At 48.8% G+C, this 15,795-nt stretch overlaps 1 protein-coding gene and 1 long non-coding RNA gene across 6 annotated transcripts in view; one reads left to right on the forward strand and one right to left on the reverse strand.

The window, feature by feature from the left end:
- The window catches only part of IQCA1 (IQ motif containing with AAA domain 1), a 170,252-nt gene that overhangs the window by 13,323 nt on the left and 141,134 nt on the right, over nt 1-15,795 (reverse strand). For 4 of the 5 annotated variants that reach the window (XM_009238278.3, XM_063713148.1, XM_024243837.3 and 1 more), the window contains 2 exons: nt 7,098-7,184; nt 751-928 (listed from right to left, as the gene is read on the reverse strand). In XM_009238278.3, coding sequence (XP_009236553.3) covers nt 751-928; nt 7,098-7,184 — 265 coding nt within the window. The remainder of the gene's footprint in view (nt 1-750; nt 929-7,097; nt 7,185-15,795) is intronic. The other variant, XM_054550023.2, reaches the window with a different exon arrangement.
- Nucleotides 885-15,503, forward strand: LOC129058177 (uncharacterized). The gene is made up of 4 exons (XR_008523127.1): nt 885-3,972; nt 8,749-8,962; nt 13,108-13,350; nt 14,344-15,503. It is a non-coding gene; the product is annotated as an uncharacterized LOC129058177 (long non-coding RNA).

Consider the following 15,795-nt stretch of genomic DNA (forward strand, 5'->3'; position numbering starts at 1 on the left):
GGGGCCAGGTGCTCTGCTAACACCTCGTGAGCGTCACAGCAGCCCTGTGGCATGAACCGTTCTCCTACTTCACAGATGAGAAGATGGCGGCTCAGAAGGTGACCGACTTGTCAGGGTCACCCAGCTATGCAGGGGCAGAGCCAGGATTCTGAGCCAGGCGTCCTGAGAGCCCTGACCCAGGCTCCTCCCCACTCCACTGCTTTGCCTCCCAGGGGCTCTTTTTTTGTGTCATTCCCATTAAAAAACATGTTTCAAAAGAAGTGGATTTTGAATCTATTTAAGGAGAAAGAATTGAAAAAGTAAGCTCTCGTTGTATTTTAATGTTCATTTTAAGTAAATCATTATGCAACTGGACTTTGAGACTGGAAGAAAAAGAAAACCCAACCCGGTGAAAAGAAACTACACTCTATGAGGAAGACACCATCACCATGGGTGCAAGGTGAGTGATCCTAATCTACCCGTCCCAAGAAAAATCAGCACCCACACGGCTTTTGTCACTGTCAGGGTAATAGTTGTCCAGTTTCCTTTTGTCTTGGGTAGAGAGATATATGCTAAGAACAGAACGTGACCTAGCGGTTTATATCTGCAGCACGTGCTCTGTGTTGGGTGCAGGTACGCACACCCCACCGGGTGCAGGCTCCCCTCAACTCATCTGGCGCCCACTGGGTCCAAGGGCCGCCCTCCTGGCAAGCACACAGTGGACAGCCCAGCCTCAGCTACCATGCATGGGAAGGGGCTGGGGGTACTTGCCGTATCTGGAAGCATAGTCTGGTCTGGGCACCAAAATAATTTTCTGGTAAACTTTGCAGAAAGATTGGAGTTCAGCATCGAAGGGACGCCGTGTGGTCCCCACAATCAGAATCCGGTCATCTGGTTTCAGGAGTTTCAGGATTTGGGGAAGGTGTTTTTTCAGGCGTTTAGGTTCATTCTGGGAGAGAGAGAGAGAAAAAAATTGGTCCACATATAGAAAAAAAGAATGAAAAAATGAAAGAAAATTTACTTAGAATGCGTTGCAGCATCATTTGTTAAAGTGATTGCAAAGCTCTGACAAACACAATTTCTTAAGGTTTGTCCTGGGATGGGTCTTGGAATGTGCTTCCCAGTATGACCCAGTAGATTTTAATTGTCAGTGTTTCCTTTCCTCAACCTCTGGTGTCCAGATTTAGAGGGTGGGAAGGAAGGAAGCATCTTGGCCCTAGGAATGGGAAGTGGTGGCTGATTTACAAACGGAAGGAAGCTCGCAGGGACCTGTAATGAGCTGTGGTGCTCCCATTTTCCTGAGTTGTTTGGAAGCTGGACACAAGACTTCCTTTGCCGATTGCTGGAACAATGAAGAGCCCAGCTCCTGCATCTCATGTCTGAAAAATACCTGGTTACATAAGGTTGTGAAACTTATCTCTCTGAAGCAGTTGGGAAATAGTTTGAACTGAATTATTTTAGCATAATCTCAGCACTAATGAGGGAGAGGAATGAGCGAGGACAGGCTGGCTGTTCAGCACCCCAGGGAGGACGACTTCCAGCCCGTGGGAGTCAGATCTGACCATGTTGCCATGGGCAACAGCCTGGCTGCAAATGAACCTCACCCCCAGTGCAGACAGCAAAGAGGAAGCCGGGGAAGGAGGAGCACACCAGGGGCAATGGTGAGAGCCTCTGCAGAGACTTCCCAAGCACAGTCGAGGCCATTTTTGCTCCCATTTGGCTGATGGCTAATGATATTCCTGCATCTTTTCATGTGCTTATTGGTCATTTGTTTATCTTATTTGGAAAAATGTGTATTTAGATTGTTGGTCCACTTTAAAAGTTGGGTTACTTGTCTTTTCATTATTGAGTTGTAAGGGTTCTTTGTAGGTTCTATTAATAGATAGAAGTCTCTCAATATTACGTGGTTTGCAAACATTTTCTGCTGTTCTGTGGGTTGTCTTTTCACTTTCTTGAGGATGTCCTTTGCAGCAAAAAAGTTTTTAATTTTGATGAGGTGCAATTTTCCTTTTGTGGCCTGTGCTTTTGGTGTCATATCTAAGGAACAACTGCCTAATCGAAGGTCACAAAATTTATGCCTATATTTTCTTTTAAGAGTGTTCTAGTTTTAGCCCTTATTTTTAGGTCTTTGATACATTATGGGTTGATTTTTGTATATGGTGTGAGGTAAGGGTCCAACTCTTTCTTTTGCAGGTAGCAATCCAATAGTCCCAGCACTACTTGTTGAAAAGACTATTCTTTCTGAATTGAATTGTCTTTGCACCTTTGTCAAAATGAACTGTAATGTAAGGCTTTATTACTGGATTCTTGATTCTGATTCATTGATCTATGTCTCTTCTTAGGCCAGTCCACACTGTCTTGATTCTTGTAGCTTTGTGGTAAGTTGGAAAATGAAATTGGGACATGTGAGTCCCCCAACTTTATTTTTCTTTTGAAGAATGTTTTGGCTGGATCTCTTGAATTTCTGGATGAATTTTAGGATCAGTTACCAATTTCTGCAAATAAGCCAGCTGAGATTTCATAGGAATTGCATTGAATATGTAGGCCAATTTGGGAATTATTACCATCTTAACAAGATTAAGTCTTTCAACCAATGAATACAAATGTCTTTCCATTTATTTAGGCTTCCTTTAAATTTCTCAACAATGTTTTTGTAGTTTTCAGAAAAGTCTTGCACTTCTCGTGTCAAAGAACTTTGTGAGAACAATTTCTTTTATTTTTGAGACAGAGTCTCACTGTGTCATCCAGGCTGGAGTGCAGTTGCACAATCTCTGTTCATTGCAATCACCACCTCCTGGGTTCAAGTGATTCTTGTGCCTCCTGAGTAGCTGAGATTACAGGTGTGCACCACCATGCCCAGCTAATTTTTGTATTTTTAGTAGAGACAAGGTTTTTCCATGTTGGCCATGCTAGTCCTGAACTTCTGACCTTAAGTGATCTTCCTGCCTCAGCCTCCCAAAGTGCTGGGATTACAAGTGTGAGCCACCGTGCCCGGCCCTAAGAACTTTGTGAGAACAATTTCTATAGAGTGGTGGGGGCAGCAAGCTGATGGTGGTGGGTTGAGGGGTGAGTGTGGTGGTGAGAAGAGACTCGCCTTTAAGGAACAAAGCAGGTGGTGGGAGTGACTGGGCATGTAGGGTGCACATGTGAGCTGCCCAAAGAACAGTGGAAGTAGGACTGATCCGAGGGTCCTGGTGAGGCTGGAGACTGAGAATCCATGGGGGTAGAGACACACCTGCATGGTCTGAGCCCATCCTCAGCAACCCAGTTGCCACGGTGATGGCAGCGTGATCCCTGCCCTTTCTGAGGCAGGAGATGATACTGCTACCTTTGTGTCCTGAAATGGCAGGGACATTTGAAATGAATCAGCCTATTTGGATAACAAATATTGATTCTGGGCAATGTCCAGAGTGACATCCTTGCTGACGGTGAGGTGCAGTCCCATGAACAGGGGACAGAAATGGGTGTGTCATTCAATTGGTAGTTTCCCTACACTCAGACAACCCCCATTCCAGTGCAGAGCCATCCATTATGCACGAGACCTGTGCACTCATCCATCATGCCAGCAAACCACCCCATGATCACCTGGCCACCTCCAAAACTGCCGCCCCTACCGCGGGGCCTGCCAGCCCCTCACAACTGTATTACTTTGGGCAATTTCAAATTAGTGGCTAGCATCCACGCAGCAATTTCAATTTGCTATTCTGCAGTTAGCTCCACAAAACAACTGCCACAGCCAGCCCCAAGAAAGCAGCAATTCCTTGGCGGAGGCACTATTGTGATGTCAGGAAGGTGCTTGCTAGATGAAGTAACAAAGGGTAATGGGGCAGAAAATGCAGAAGCAGCCTGTGCGCCTAATTCTTTACCGCCTTCGCCTCAGACACAAACAGCTGACTGAGTGCACTGTAGGCGCAGATGGGAGGAGACGCTGCTCTCCTTCTAGAAGGAGGAGAAAGGGAGCGGGCCTGGTCCAGGCGTCTGCAGAGGGCAGGGGTGTGTTTGTAAAAGTGGCAGGGGTTGGAGTGGGGGTACTTGGAGTTTGGACTTTGCTGAAATTCTAGAGATGTGAGGGGTTCTCTCAAAGGTTGCTGAGGACAGTGTGAGGGGAACAGGAGTGTGGGCGGGAGGACAGAGAATTCTGGAGTAGGGCCCATTTGGTTCTAAGACAAGAGGGCCCCAAAGGTAGGTTTTGGGATGATGTTTAGAGTGGCCCCAGGGCTCAGAGGGCCTCAGGGATGCGGTGTGGTTTAGGTGCACCAGGAGGGCTGACCCTATGGGCAGAAGGCGAAGCTGGTGGTTCCCCCCCATGTCTTCCAGCCTGTGCTGTGTGTGGTGGGGAGAAGGCCCCATTCTGGCAACCTTGTTTCTGAATCCCAGCATGACCCGAGAGCAGCTGTGTGCCTTCTGGGAGCCTTTGTTCTCTTTTGTGTCACAGAGAAAACAATACCTTCCTCTCAGGATTGCTGGGAGTTTCCCTGACATAAGTATTGTGCTTGGGAAAAAGGAGGTATTCAATCGATGTCCCCCACTGCCACCAGGGTCCTCCTTTTCCTGTCCGCAGCAGTGTCCCTGCGCCTGGGAAGTTTGGCTTCCATGCTCGGGAGGCGTCACTGACCTCACTGATCTTCACCATGCCCCATCCTTGGGTGAACTTCCTGCCTCTTACTGAGGGAGGGGCCTCACCCCAAAGGCAGAGGTGCTGGAGGGTGCATTCAGTCACTGGATTTTCAAGGGGATTTCCCGGAGTCCCTCAACCCCAGAGCAAGGTTGGCCCTGTTGCCTGCATGGCGGCCGTAGCTGGTGGAGTGCCAGCCTCCTGGATGTTCTTCTCTGTGCCTCTGTGCCCTTGGGATCAGGGCAGCCTTTGGGACAGAGGCTGGGGCAGGTGGGAGGAAGGGCTGGGCTCCCTGGGTGGCTGAGTGATGCAATAAGGAGCTGGTTGCGATGCCTCCTGGGCTCCCCTCACCTGTGGATGCCTCTGCTGCCCTTGGCTTTTGGTCACCTTCAGAATGTGGACGTCCAATGCTCATGGCTACCTGGGGCCCTGGTGGCTGAGGATCTTGGGTGAGACACAGAGTCTCAGAGGCTGGGAGGCTGGGAAGGACAGCAGGACTGGCCCAGTCATGGCTCTGGAGACGCGGGAAGGCAGCAGGAACTCTGCAGCCCTGCTCCCTGAGGGGCAGGCCCCGCAATGCCATCACAGCACGGTGCAGGCCGAGTGGAGCTGGAGTTCCATGTAGAGCTGGTTATGCACACGCAATGGTTTCCTCCCCCGCCCCTTTCCTGCTGCAGCATTGGAGCTGGGGGTGGAAATACTGCGGTGGGGGGCGAAGGATGGCATTCATGCCTCTTGCAGCTCTGAGTCTGGGGTGGCTCAGGTCCCCTGGCCGGGCTTGCAGTCCCCTAGGACTTATCCCAGGATGTGACTCCTGGTCCTCAGTGCAGTTGACCTCCCCAACAGACGACGGACTCCTCTAATGGGAAGTGAACGGAGAAAACATACGATTCGTCCACAACAAAGACCATGCCTCCAGTGGCCTTCATTTCCTACAGGGAAAAAGCTAGGCATGGGCAGGGTTTGCGGGAATCAGGGACGGTGCTGAGAGGTTCACTCTGTGTCAGCAGCAAAAGGGCTGATTCAGGGCAGGGTTCTGCAGGCTCGGCTGCTTCTTCACGGTTTTTAGCTCCCTCCTCAGCGGGCCTCCTTCCCCTCACATCCACTCCCTTTGTGCGAGGGTGTCTACAGGGCCTATATTTCATTCCCTGCCTCCAGCTTTCTCTCAAAGGCACCCTCTCAGCACTCCTTCCCCAGTGCTTCTCTGGCTGTCTCAGGAGGAACATTCTCATTCCCCTTGCTCTCCCAGACTCAGATGTGCAGTGGGCAGGCAGCCGCAAGCACTGATGGCAAGCCCAGGACACTGTGGGAGAATGCAGGGGGCTGCATGAACTCAGAGGCCGTGCGGGCTGAAATGCTTTCATTTAATAGTAAAAGAAGCGGAGGCTCAGAGAGGTTAAGTTACTTGTTTAAGGACACACAGCCAGCTGTGTGAATGCTGTGCATGGCTGGCCTGAGTTCCAGGCCAGTGTTTTCCACTCCCCAGGCTGATGTCTGGTGGGAGAGGGAGTAGCCCCTGCCCATAAATGAGCCAGGTTTCTGATAACTCCAGGTGTGTGACACCTGAGACGAAACGCTGCCCTGCATTTCTCTTAGACGTGGGACCTGGTGGAGAACCCGGTCATTCCTGCCATCCATTTTGCACACCTACTTGTGGACCTTTTCAAGTTTTTCTGCAATGCAGCAACTTCGCCAGCAGAGGGAGCGAACTACTAGAGTCCCAGATTAAATAATAAATGAGTTCTCTGAAGACTTTCTGAAATGACAGGGCAATCAAGGCTCATTTGGGGAAGAAAAGATTGAGCTTCCACTCTTTATCCAAATCATCTCTACCTGCGAAAAGTGATGTATAATACATAAGGATCAAAAGTGATTAAAATCCTTATGAATTTAATCAGAAATTCACAGTTAACCACTATTTGCTTTGGTGCAAATTGATGTGGAATAACAATCTCGTGTATCTGCACATTTTTTTTTAACTTGTGGGAAATTTGCTGGTGATTTGTGGGGGGAAGTGGTGGGGGAGGGGGACCATTGAAAGGAGAGAAAAGAAGGAAGGAAGCAATTGAAACAGGACTCCCTGGAGGCCGGAATGCTGTGCACTTAGCAGTTCTGTTGAGGGTGTTTCTTCATAAATTGCGGGCCTTTTGCTATTTATTATGATGAACAATAGGAAATCCTAATAATAACTCCTATGTGTGCCATTTGCTTTAACTGAGCAGAGTTCTCTAAATTGTTTCTTACCTCTGAATCGTATGTTTGGGTGGAAAATCCCTCTCCCCTTTCTTCCACACTTTCTTTCCTTCTAAACTATGTCTCATAAAGTCAGACCACAGAACCCTTTCAAATACAGTTAGGGCAGGTAGAGACCACTACAGAGAGCCCCAGTGTTTCCTTCCTCACTTGAGAAGGCAAGACCTTCTCAAAAAGTAGAGGTAGGCCTTGGTAAGGGCCTCCTTTGGAGGAAAGAAAAGGCCAAAGTAAGGCATGAGAAAGTCCTCACCATCTTTTCTGAGTTGGGAACTTTTTTGTAGAAGGTTTTTTCTGTGTCTTCAATCCACACCACGGAGGGCTGGAGCTGTCGAGCCACCTGCAGAGGAAAAGGCAGGGCCCTGCTTGTAAATGCGCTTCCCTCTCAGGTGTGCAGAGCCCTGGTTGTAAACGTGCTTCCCTCTCAGGTGTGCAGAGCCCTGGTTGTAAACGTGCTTCCCGCTCAGGTGTGCAGAACCCTGGTTGTAAACGTGCTTCCCTCTGGGGTGTGCAGAGCCCTGGCTGTAAATGTGCTTCCCTCTGGGGTGTGCAGAGCTCTGGTTGTAAACGTGCTTCCCTCTGGGGTGTGCAAAGCCCTGGCTGTAAATGCGCTTCCCTCTCAGGTGTGCACCTGCTCTTCCAGGAGCAGGGTGAGGCGCTCCCTGTGCGGCTCATCAGCTCTGCTGCACAGGCACAGAAGTGTGTTCTGCAGCTAAAACCTGCCCCACCATATCCCCTCCTTCACAGCAGGACAAATCCCCCTCCCTCCCCTAAACCGCTCCTCTGTTAGTCCTGTTCTGACAGGCAGGACAAGCTTGAGGACAAACATTCTGCTCTAGGACCTCAACATCCTCTCAGTTTGGCTTGAAAGAAACCCACAGTTTTCTGCTGAAAATGAATGGAGAACTGGGCCACGAGTTTTAATTACCGCCTCTGGCCGTTCCCAGGTTTATTCAAGTTTGCTTACCATGAGAAAAACCGTTTCAGCACTTGGGCCCCCACGAGGCTATTTGTTCATCTCTGTTTGGCTGTGCCTTTGTGGCCCAGGCTCCCCCTGAAAGGCGGCTCCGAGCCCCTCTGGACAAGCAGGGCCTTGCGACAGAGCTGGGATGGGACTTACCCTGGGCCCATGAATAATTGCTGTACACCTAACAATCTCTTCAAAGCACCCCCATGATAGCGAAGTTCAGGTATTTTTGCAACAATTTGTGCTTTGTGCGAAATTGTGACAGATAAAAGCCATGGTGAATACAGCGTTATGTACTCCTATTTTTATATTTCTTAAAACATCATTAAGGCAGCAGGCATGATTTTAAACCAAGACAGTCATTCAATGAGTGATGGAAAAATCACTAGGGACACTCCACTGTGTCTGCCTCCCTGTCATTATGTACGAAGTGGCAAGTCAGGGCTATAAAGCAGATTACGCACCTTCAAAGGCAGAAGTGGGCACTGATTGAACTGGATCCTTGCGCTGGCCCAACGCCTGGGCCGGCTGCATTCCCAGGCCCCAACACACACGGACATTCAGGGAGAAAAGAGTGCCAGCCAAGCACCATTTGATAGGTGTTATTTTGCAGACCCAGAGTCACAGAATTTAGGAACTCAGAATCCTGAATTCTGAGTTCAGTAATTTTAATTCTGAGTTCAGTAATTCTGAGATCAGTAATTTTAATCCTGATCCCTGAGCCAGTGTGGTGTGATAACTGCAGTGAGTGAGTTGGCAGACATGTGCCAGGCATCAGCCACCTATGTTGTGTCCAGCATCACACATGGTCAGAGCCAGCACACACCTGGCGCTGCCTCCTCCTGGAGGCCTTAGCACATGTGGAATAAACTGCTCATCTCATCTGAACCCTATGAAGCAGGTAACAATGAACCATTGTTATCATCCCTGTTTGCAGACAAGGAAACTGAGGCTTGCAGACATTAAGTGACGGCCCTGGTCATACAGGTCCAGCGTGGCAGAAGCAGGACTGGAGGCCAGGCTGGGGGCTACAGTCTGTGCTGGCAGCTGAGGCAGCCTATGCGGGTTCCCTCATCTACTCTCACCACGAGCGTGAGGGGCCAGCCCTAGAACCTCTGCTTCGGAGCTGAGAACTGAGGCCCCAGAGACGAGTAAGTGGTTATGTTACAGTGGAGAGCTAGTCAGGCATGAGCAGGGCAGGAGAGGGCTCCTTCCAATACATACACACACCAAGAATGTCAGGTGACCATCTCATGATGGGCAGGTGGTTGTTTACTGTATTTCTGTAATAATCATTAGTTACAGCCGGCACTAGCGAAAGGCAGCCTCCCAATAAACAGAAACACCAGAAGCGGGTGATCAGCAGCTTCCTGATAAGATCTCAGGGGTTGGGCGAGTGGGCTCAACCATGCACCTTAAGAGGCAAAATGGTGGAGTTAACTGGTCTATGACCTTCTAGGGACATTCGACTGGTAAGGGAGGAGCATCTCAAGTGAGCATGCGCACAACTCCAGTGACCACACTGTGCATGCTCCCTCCCAAGTGCTGGCAGGCCACTGTGCATGCGGACAGCCCACCCCAAGGGAAGAAGCAGGGGAGAAGGGACGCAAGACCCCAGAAGCATGCCAACATATAAAACCCAGGCTGGAGTGCAGTGGCACGATCTTGGCTGACTGCAACCTAGAGCACGAGACCTCTCACCCTTCGTTCTGCTGAATGTGGGGGTGACCTGCATTTGTGAGCACTTTATTTTGGCCTTGCCACTAGGATTTTATTTTTTGGTGTGATCAGGGAACATTTTTACACTGCTGGTGGGAATGTAAACTCATAGAGCTGCTATGGAAAACAGTGTGGAGATTCCTTAAAGAACTAAAAGTAGAACTACCATTTGATCCAGCAATCCCACTACTGTATCTACCCAGAGGAAAAGATACGAAAATGATACTTGCACACGCATGTTTATACTTTGCACATGCAGCACAATTCACAATTGCAAAATTGTGGAACCAACCCAAATGCCCATCAATCAACGAGTGGATAAAAAACTGTGCTCTCTATATATATGATGGAATACTACTCAACAATAAAAAGAAATGAATTAACAGCATTTGCAATGACCTGGATGAGACTGGAGACTATTATTCTAAGTGAGGTAACTCAAGAATGGAAAACCAAACATCGTTTGTGCTCACTAGGACGCGAAGGCATAAGAATGATACAATTGACTTTGGGAACCTGTGGGGAAGAGTGGGAGGGAGGTGAGGGATAAAAGACTACAAATAGGGTGCAGTGTATACTGCTCAGGTGATGGGTGCACCAAAATCTCGCAAATCACCACTAAAGAACTTACTCATGTAACCAAATACCACCTGTACCCCAATAACTTACGGCAAAAAAAAAAAAAATCAAAATCTCAAATCCCAAATCAACGCGTAGGTTATTAGCTATAGCACCTGCCAGTGGACTCGAGAAGCTAGTCTATTTCAAAGCCTAGCCAAGAAGACTAGCTGATGAGGAGAAACACCAAGCCGGGCACTTTGCCCCCGAGCTTTCATCAATGAAACAGACAAAATGCTACAGGATAAAGGAACTCTCTCGTCTTCTCTCTTCATCTTTGATTTAAAAAAAAAAAGTTTAATAAAATCAGTTCTCTAGTAGATCACAGCAAAGTATTAAGTGATTCTCCAGCTTAAACATTCTGTGCTTCTAAAAAGAAAGCTTTTGCATAAAATGTAGATTCGAAGGGGCCTCTGAGCTGGCAATCCGGAGTTGTAGTCAGTGTGCAGGAGAAAGTTGCCACAGGAGGGAAATCCAGGAGAAAATGCAGGGCGGGCTCAAGGGCCTTTGGAAATGGAGCTCGATGCTGTACACTGAGCTGATCTATACTGATCCTGGCTGGGCACCATACCCTCCGCTAGACCAGCAAGGGCAGGAAGAGGAACGGGATGGGTCCTATCCTAACAGGGTCACTCCAATCGGGAAATGCACCCAGTCAGAGGCGACAGCAACATGTGGTGTTGACAACAACACGTGCTTGGAAGGTGGACAAAAGAGACCCCTGTGTGTAGAGTCTCACAGTAGCAGGTAAGTGAGGAGGGGCGGAGCGTGAGCCAGAGAGGGAAGCCTCTTTCTTCCCCTGACAATTCAGTGCTTCTCACTGGATCACCAGGGGAGCTTTGGAAAGTATGACCTCTGGGTCTCAGCCCTGGAGATTCTGGTGTGACTGGGTTGTTGTCCGGCGTCAGCAGTTTTGAAAGCTCCCCAGATGCTGCTGAAGAACACACATGGTCAGGAAGCCCCGCCCGGAAGCACAGATGTCTACTATGCGCTGGCTTATGCACAGGTTCCCAAAGACCCTGGCCTGGTTTCTCTGCACTCTCTCAATACCACCTTGAGGGCTGATCTCATCCACTCTGGTAGCTTCAGCTGGCCTCTACGTGCTGACCACAACCAAATGCACATCCAGAGCTCCAGGCCAGAGTTTCCCATCCCCACATGGTGCCTGCCTACCGAAGCCTCAGAAGGCCACCTTCCCTCCCTCTATCCTGCCTCCTGCCCATTCCCTGTGTGACTCTGCTGCTACCCAAGCCAGAGGCCTGGGTATCCACCCTTGTCTCATTCCCCACACCTAACAACCCCACAGTCTATTCATGGCACTTCCTAATCCCTTTCAACTCCAAGTCTTCCATTCTCTCAGCTCCTTGGTGCAAGCCCCCGATTTCCTTCCAACATGGCCTGGGCACTGCTGCCAAGGGACGGAGCTGAAGAGCAAGGAGGGGGCAAGCTCCAAGGGGCCATCATTCCCTTACAGCTATTTTGAGTTTAAGTCAAAAGCTTCCCTACTTTCAGCTCCAAAAGTAAATAAGAAAATGAGATGTTGTATGTAAAAGGTTTACACTTTGTAGAGAAAAGATAATTTGTAATAACAAAGGCAAGATCTTATTTTTTTTCAGTACCTCTTAAGAATCTCAGTTTTAGAATTGAATCAAATGGAGAAACCATATTCACATCAACAACTGTCTCTTCAGATTGGATAAAGAAAATGTGGTACATATACACCATGGAATACTATGCAGCCATAAAAAAGAATGAGACCATGTCTTTAGCAAGAACATGGATGGAGCTGGAGGCCATTATCCTTTCCTTAGCAAGCTAATGCAGGAAGAGAAGATCAAATACCACTTACTCTCACTTGTAAGGGGGAGCTAAACAGTGAGAACGCATGGACACAAAGAAGGGAACAGCAGGCACTGGGGCCTCCTTGATGGTGAAGGTTTGGAGGAGGAAAAGGAGTGGAAAAAATCATTACTGGGTACCGGGCTTAATGCCTGGGTGATGAAATAATCTATACAACAAACCCCTGTGACACGAGTTTACCTGCGTAACAAACCTGCACACACACCCCTGAACCTAAAATAAAAGTTAAAAACAAAAAAGCAACTGTCTCTTGTCTTAGCTGACTGCACTCGTGGCTGCTGTGGATCACTTCTCACGATGTCCACGTGGCAAGCAATGGGTTTTCCATAGTGCCTGTTGGGGCCTCTATTTTCTCAACCCAGATGGGAATTGCAGATGTGAATACCAAGTATTTCAGCGTTAACTTTTCTCTTTCTGCTCTTAACAAACTAAGCTGTGCAGCCTTGAAACAGCAGTCGCACTAACTTGGAATGATTTTGAGACCCACAATCTTGTTTCCAGCATCTGATTCTAAATCAGTTGTTTTGAAAATGGCGGCACCATTCTGTTGACTGTGAAGTTAGCAATTGTTCCTTTAACGTGTAGCTCGTTCAGAACTAATGGGGAAATTCCATGCTTCCTGAATTTCTAACACACACCTGTGAAGGAATTCCTCTCCCTAGTTCAGCAGCTTTGGGGGCACACAGGGTTGTAGGGGGCACTCTGGAGTGATGTGGTTTCGAAGGGCTCAATTATTACCAAACAAAACAGAAAACGCTTCCCAAGAGTGTTCTCAGATGATGATAACAATACAACTGACGTTTGTTTGCAAAGTGCTCTGGCATCCAGGACACCGTTTGCATCCTTGCTGGACACATGCTCCATGCGTGCCAAGCACACCCCGCGGCTGTCCCCTTTCACAGATGAGGCTGCTGAGGCAGAGCCAGGTGAGGGTGAGTCGTGCTGGCTCAGCAACTGGTAACTGCTGGAGGTGGGAGTGGGACCTGGGTCTGCCCAGCACCCACAAGGCCATGCATGGATCAGGCGGCCGCCACATTGCCAGGGGAGACGGGATGCCTATTCCTTGACCTGTATCATCCGCTACTATCTTTCATCCCAGCAGGAAGAATGCTAAAGCCAGCCCAGTCTTGCCCTCCAGAGCTCGGATCTCTGGCTTTCCCCACCTTCCCCTGGGGAAGCTGAGGGGCCTGCTGGTCACGGGACCCCTGGTGACCATGTTCAGGTCTGGCCAGAGAGAAGACAGGCATGGAAACTGGGGCAGTGTCAAGCAGAAGCTACTTCATCCAGGAGGGATGAAAGGGACAGAGGCTGCTTCTCTTGGAGAAGAGAAGACTCGAGGCTGGTAAGTTTGCTGTTTTCAAATGCGTGAAAGACTGCCATGGGGAAGAAAGGCAGGTTTTACTAGGTTTGGCCCTGAACGTAGAATGAAGGCTGTTCTTTCATTTCTTCCTTTATAAGACATTTACAGAAGAGCTTTGACATGCCAGGCACTGTGCTAGGTGTCAGGTTCACAAAGAGTAATAACGCAGGGTCGATGCTAGATGCCCAGCGGATAGTAACGAGGGGGTCAGTGCCGGCTGCCATGAGCCCCTAGGCAGCGGGGCAGGCAGGGAGGGCTGCTGGGACCCGAGAGGAGGAGAGAGGCAAGGGCAGGAAGGGCCTCTGAGGCCACAGCAAACCACTGGCAGTGGACGCCTCAGGAATGGATGGAAGGAATTCTCGAGTAAAGGGGGACAGTGGATGAGGCTGGGAGAGGGTGGCAGAGAGCCCAGGGCCACACAGGGAAGACGATGATAGAGGAGGAGGTCCGGGCTGCCGAGGGGCAGCAGCTGTGGATAGAAGGGATGGGTCTGGAGCAATAGCCAGCCTCGAAGCCAGGGGGCCAACGAGCAGGAGGGGGACAGCCAGCGGTGGCCTGTGCTGGCCAGAGAGTTTGGTAATGAGGAGGTCACTGGTGGCGTTGGCAGGGAGTGGAGGGAACAGAGCCAGGTGACAGGGAGAGCTCCTTCAGAAAGACAGGCAGACAGTAAGCCTGAGGAGGACGTGGCGCATGGGGTAGTCAGTGCCCAGGAAATGTTTGGGGATAGCGTGGGCTAGGGACAGAAGGCAGGAAGATGGGCTGGGAGGAGAGGGGCTCATCTTCCTTGCACCACAGACACCGGAAGAAAGGGTGGCTGGTGCTGCAGGAAGTGTGCAGGCCAGACAAGAAATGTTTGCAGGCGCATCTGCTGGGAATAAGATCTGCTTTTACAGTTTGCGGAAAAGCAGTGTTCTTTAGTAAAAATCTCAGAATATACTGAATGGCATAAACAACACCTTTTCTCCCTCCACCTAGAATCAACTGTCGAACACTTCCTGTCCTTACAGAACCTTTACGAAAATGGGATCTTGTTCAACACATACTGCTTTACGGACTGCCTTGCTCATGTCATATGAAAGTTATTTCTCCATTATCATTTTAACAGGAAGCACCAGCATTACGGTTGTAATTAATCCCCTGGTTTTGAATGTATAGATGGTTTCCATCTTTTACTACCCCAAATAGTACTTATTTAGGGCACCTGGCTGAGAATTTCCTTAGAATGACTGCCAGGAGAGGCTTCCAGGTGGAGGGGCCTGGACGTTCTGTGCATGTCATTTTTATGCGTGCTGTCGCACTGCCCCCCGCCCGGGGGTTCCATCTGTTTACACGCTCCCCAGGAATAAATGAGGGCTCTGGCTCTCTACACTCTTCTCCTCGACGAGGACTAATAATAAAAAACTCTCTGCCAATTTCCTAATGAAAAATGGTATCCTTTGCTTTTCTAATTTTCATTTAGCTATGAAAAGGCTTCATTTAAATTACCCACAGATAGTTTGAGGTCATGGACAATTACATGAATTAATTCGTAATTGAACTTTCCAGAGTTCTGTCGGATAGTTCACTTCACCTGCCAGTAGAGGGCTCTTCGCTACTATCAAATATCACTAGAGGGTTTTTGTTGTGTGTCAATTATGAAATAAAGACAAATTTCCACCGTATGCCGTTTCAAATTCTAGGAAGTTCTAGCAAACAACTAAAGACGTCTCTATCCACATGTATTTTATGGGATTGATCTTTTGTATTTTCCAAAGAAACACTGTCAAACATTCACCATCAGAATTAGATTCTCAGGGGATAATGGCTCAACAATTAAAACCTGTTTGTGTTTCGGCACGCATGGGTTATGAAGATGCTCTGCCCAGATGATCCCTGGACGTTTTGGAGGTTCTCTCTGAAAGGATCCTATTTTGCTTGCCAAGGAGAACTGCAGGAAAAAAAACAGCTACTATTTTTTTCAGCTGATGTGTCTCAGCTGAAACTCATTCATTCATTCAGTCATCCCACACATATTTACGGAACAACTGAGAGCTCTGTGGTAGGAGGCAGGGGTGTCTGGGAGTTGGGAGACAGGGTCCCTGCCTGTGGAGGGTGCAGCTGCCTGTGTCTGAATGGGTGTCGCTGAGTGAGGTGCTGCGGGGTTAGGAGTTAGGGGTTAGGGAGGGTGCAGGGGCGTGAGGCTTATTTGCAGGGGGAGGGGGCTCACTTTCCCATACTGTGGTCACTTGGATTCTGTTTAAATACTTCATGTGACATTTTGGCCTGCATTTCCACTATTTAAAAATTACATTTTAAGTTTCCATTTCCTTGTAATACCTTTTATGTACTTGCAGAGGTTACTTCAAGTCCTCACTGCAATTAGCTGGATATAAACCATAAATGATCATCAAAAGAAGGGCAGAGGTATACTAGAATGAGAATCCTGGC

This window comes from Pongo abelii, chromosome 11 (genome assembly GCF_028885655.2).
Source record: "Pongo abelii isolate AG06213 chromosome 11, NHGRI_mPonAbe1-v2.0_pri, whole genome shotgun sequence".
In the NCBI taxonomy this organism is placed as follows: domain Eukaryota; kingdom Metazoa; phylum Chordata; class Mammalia; order Primates; family Hominidae; genus Pongo; species Pongo abelii.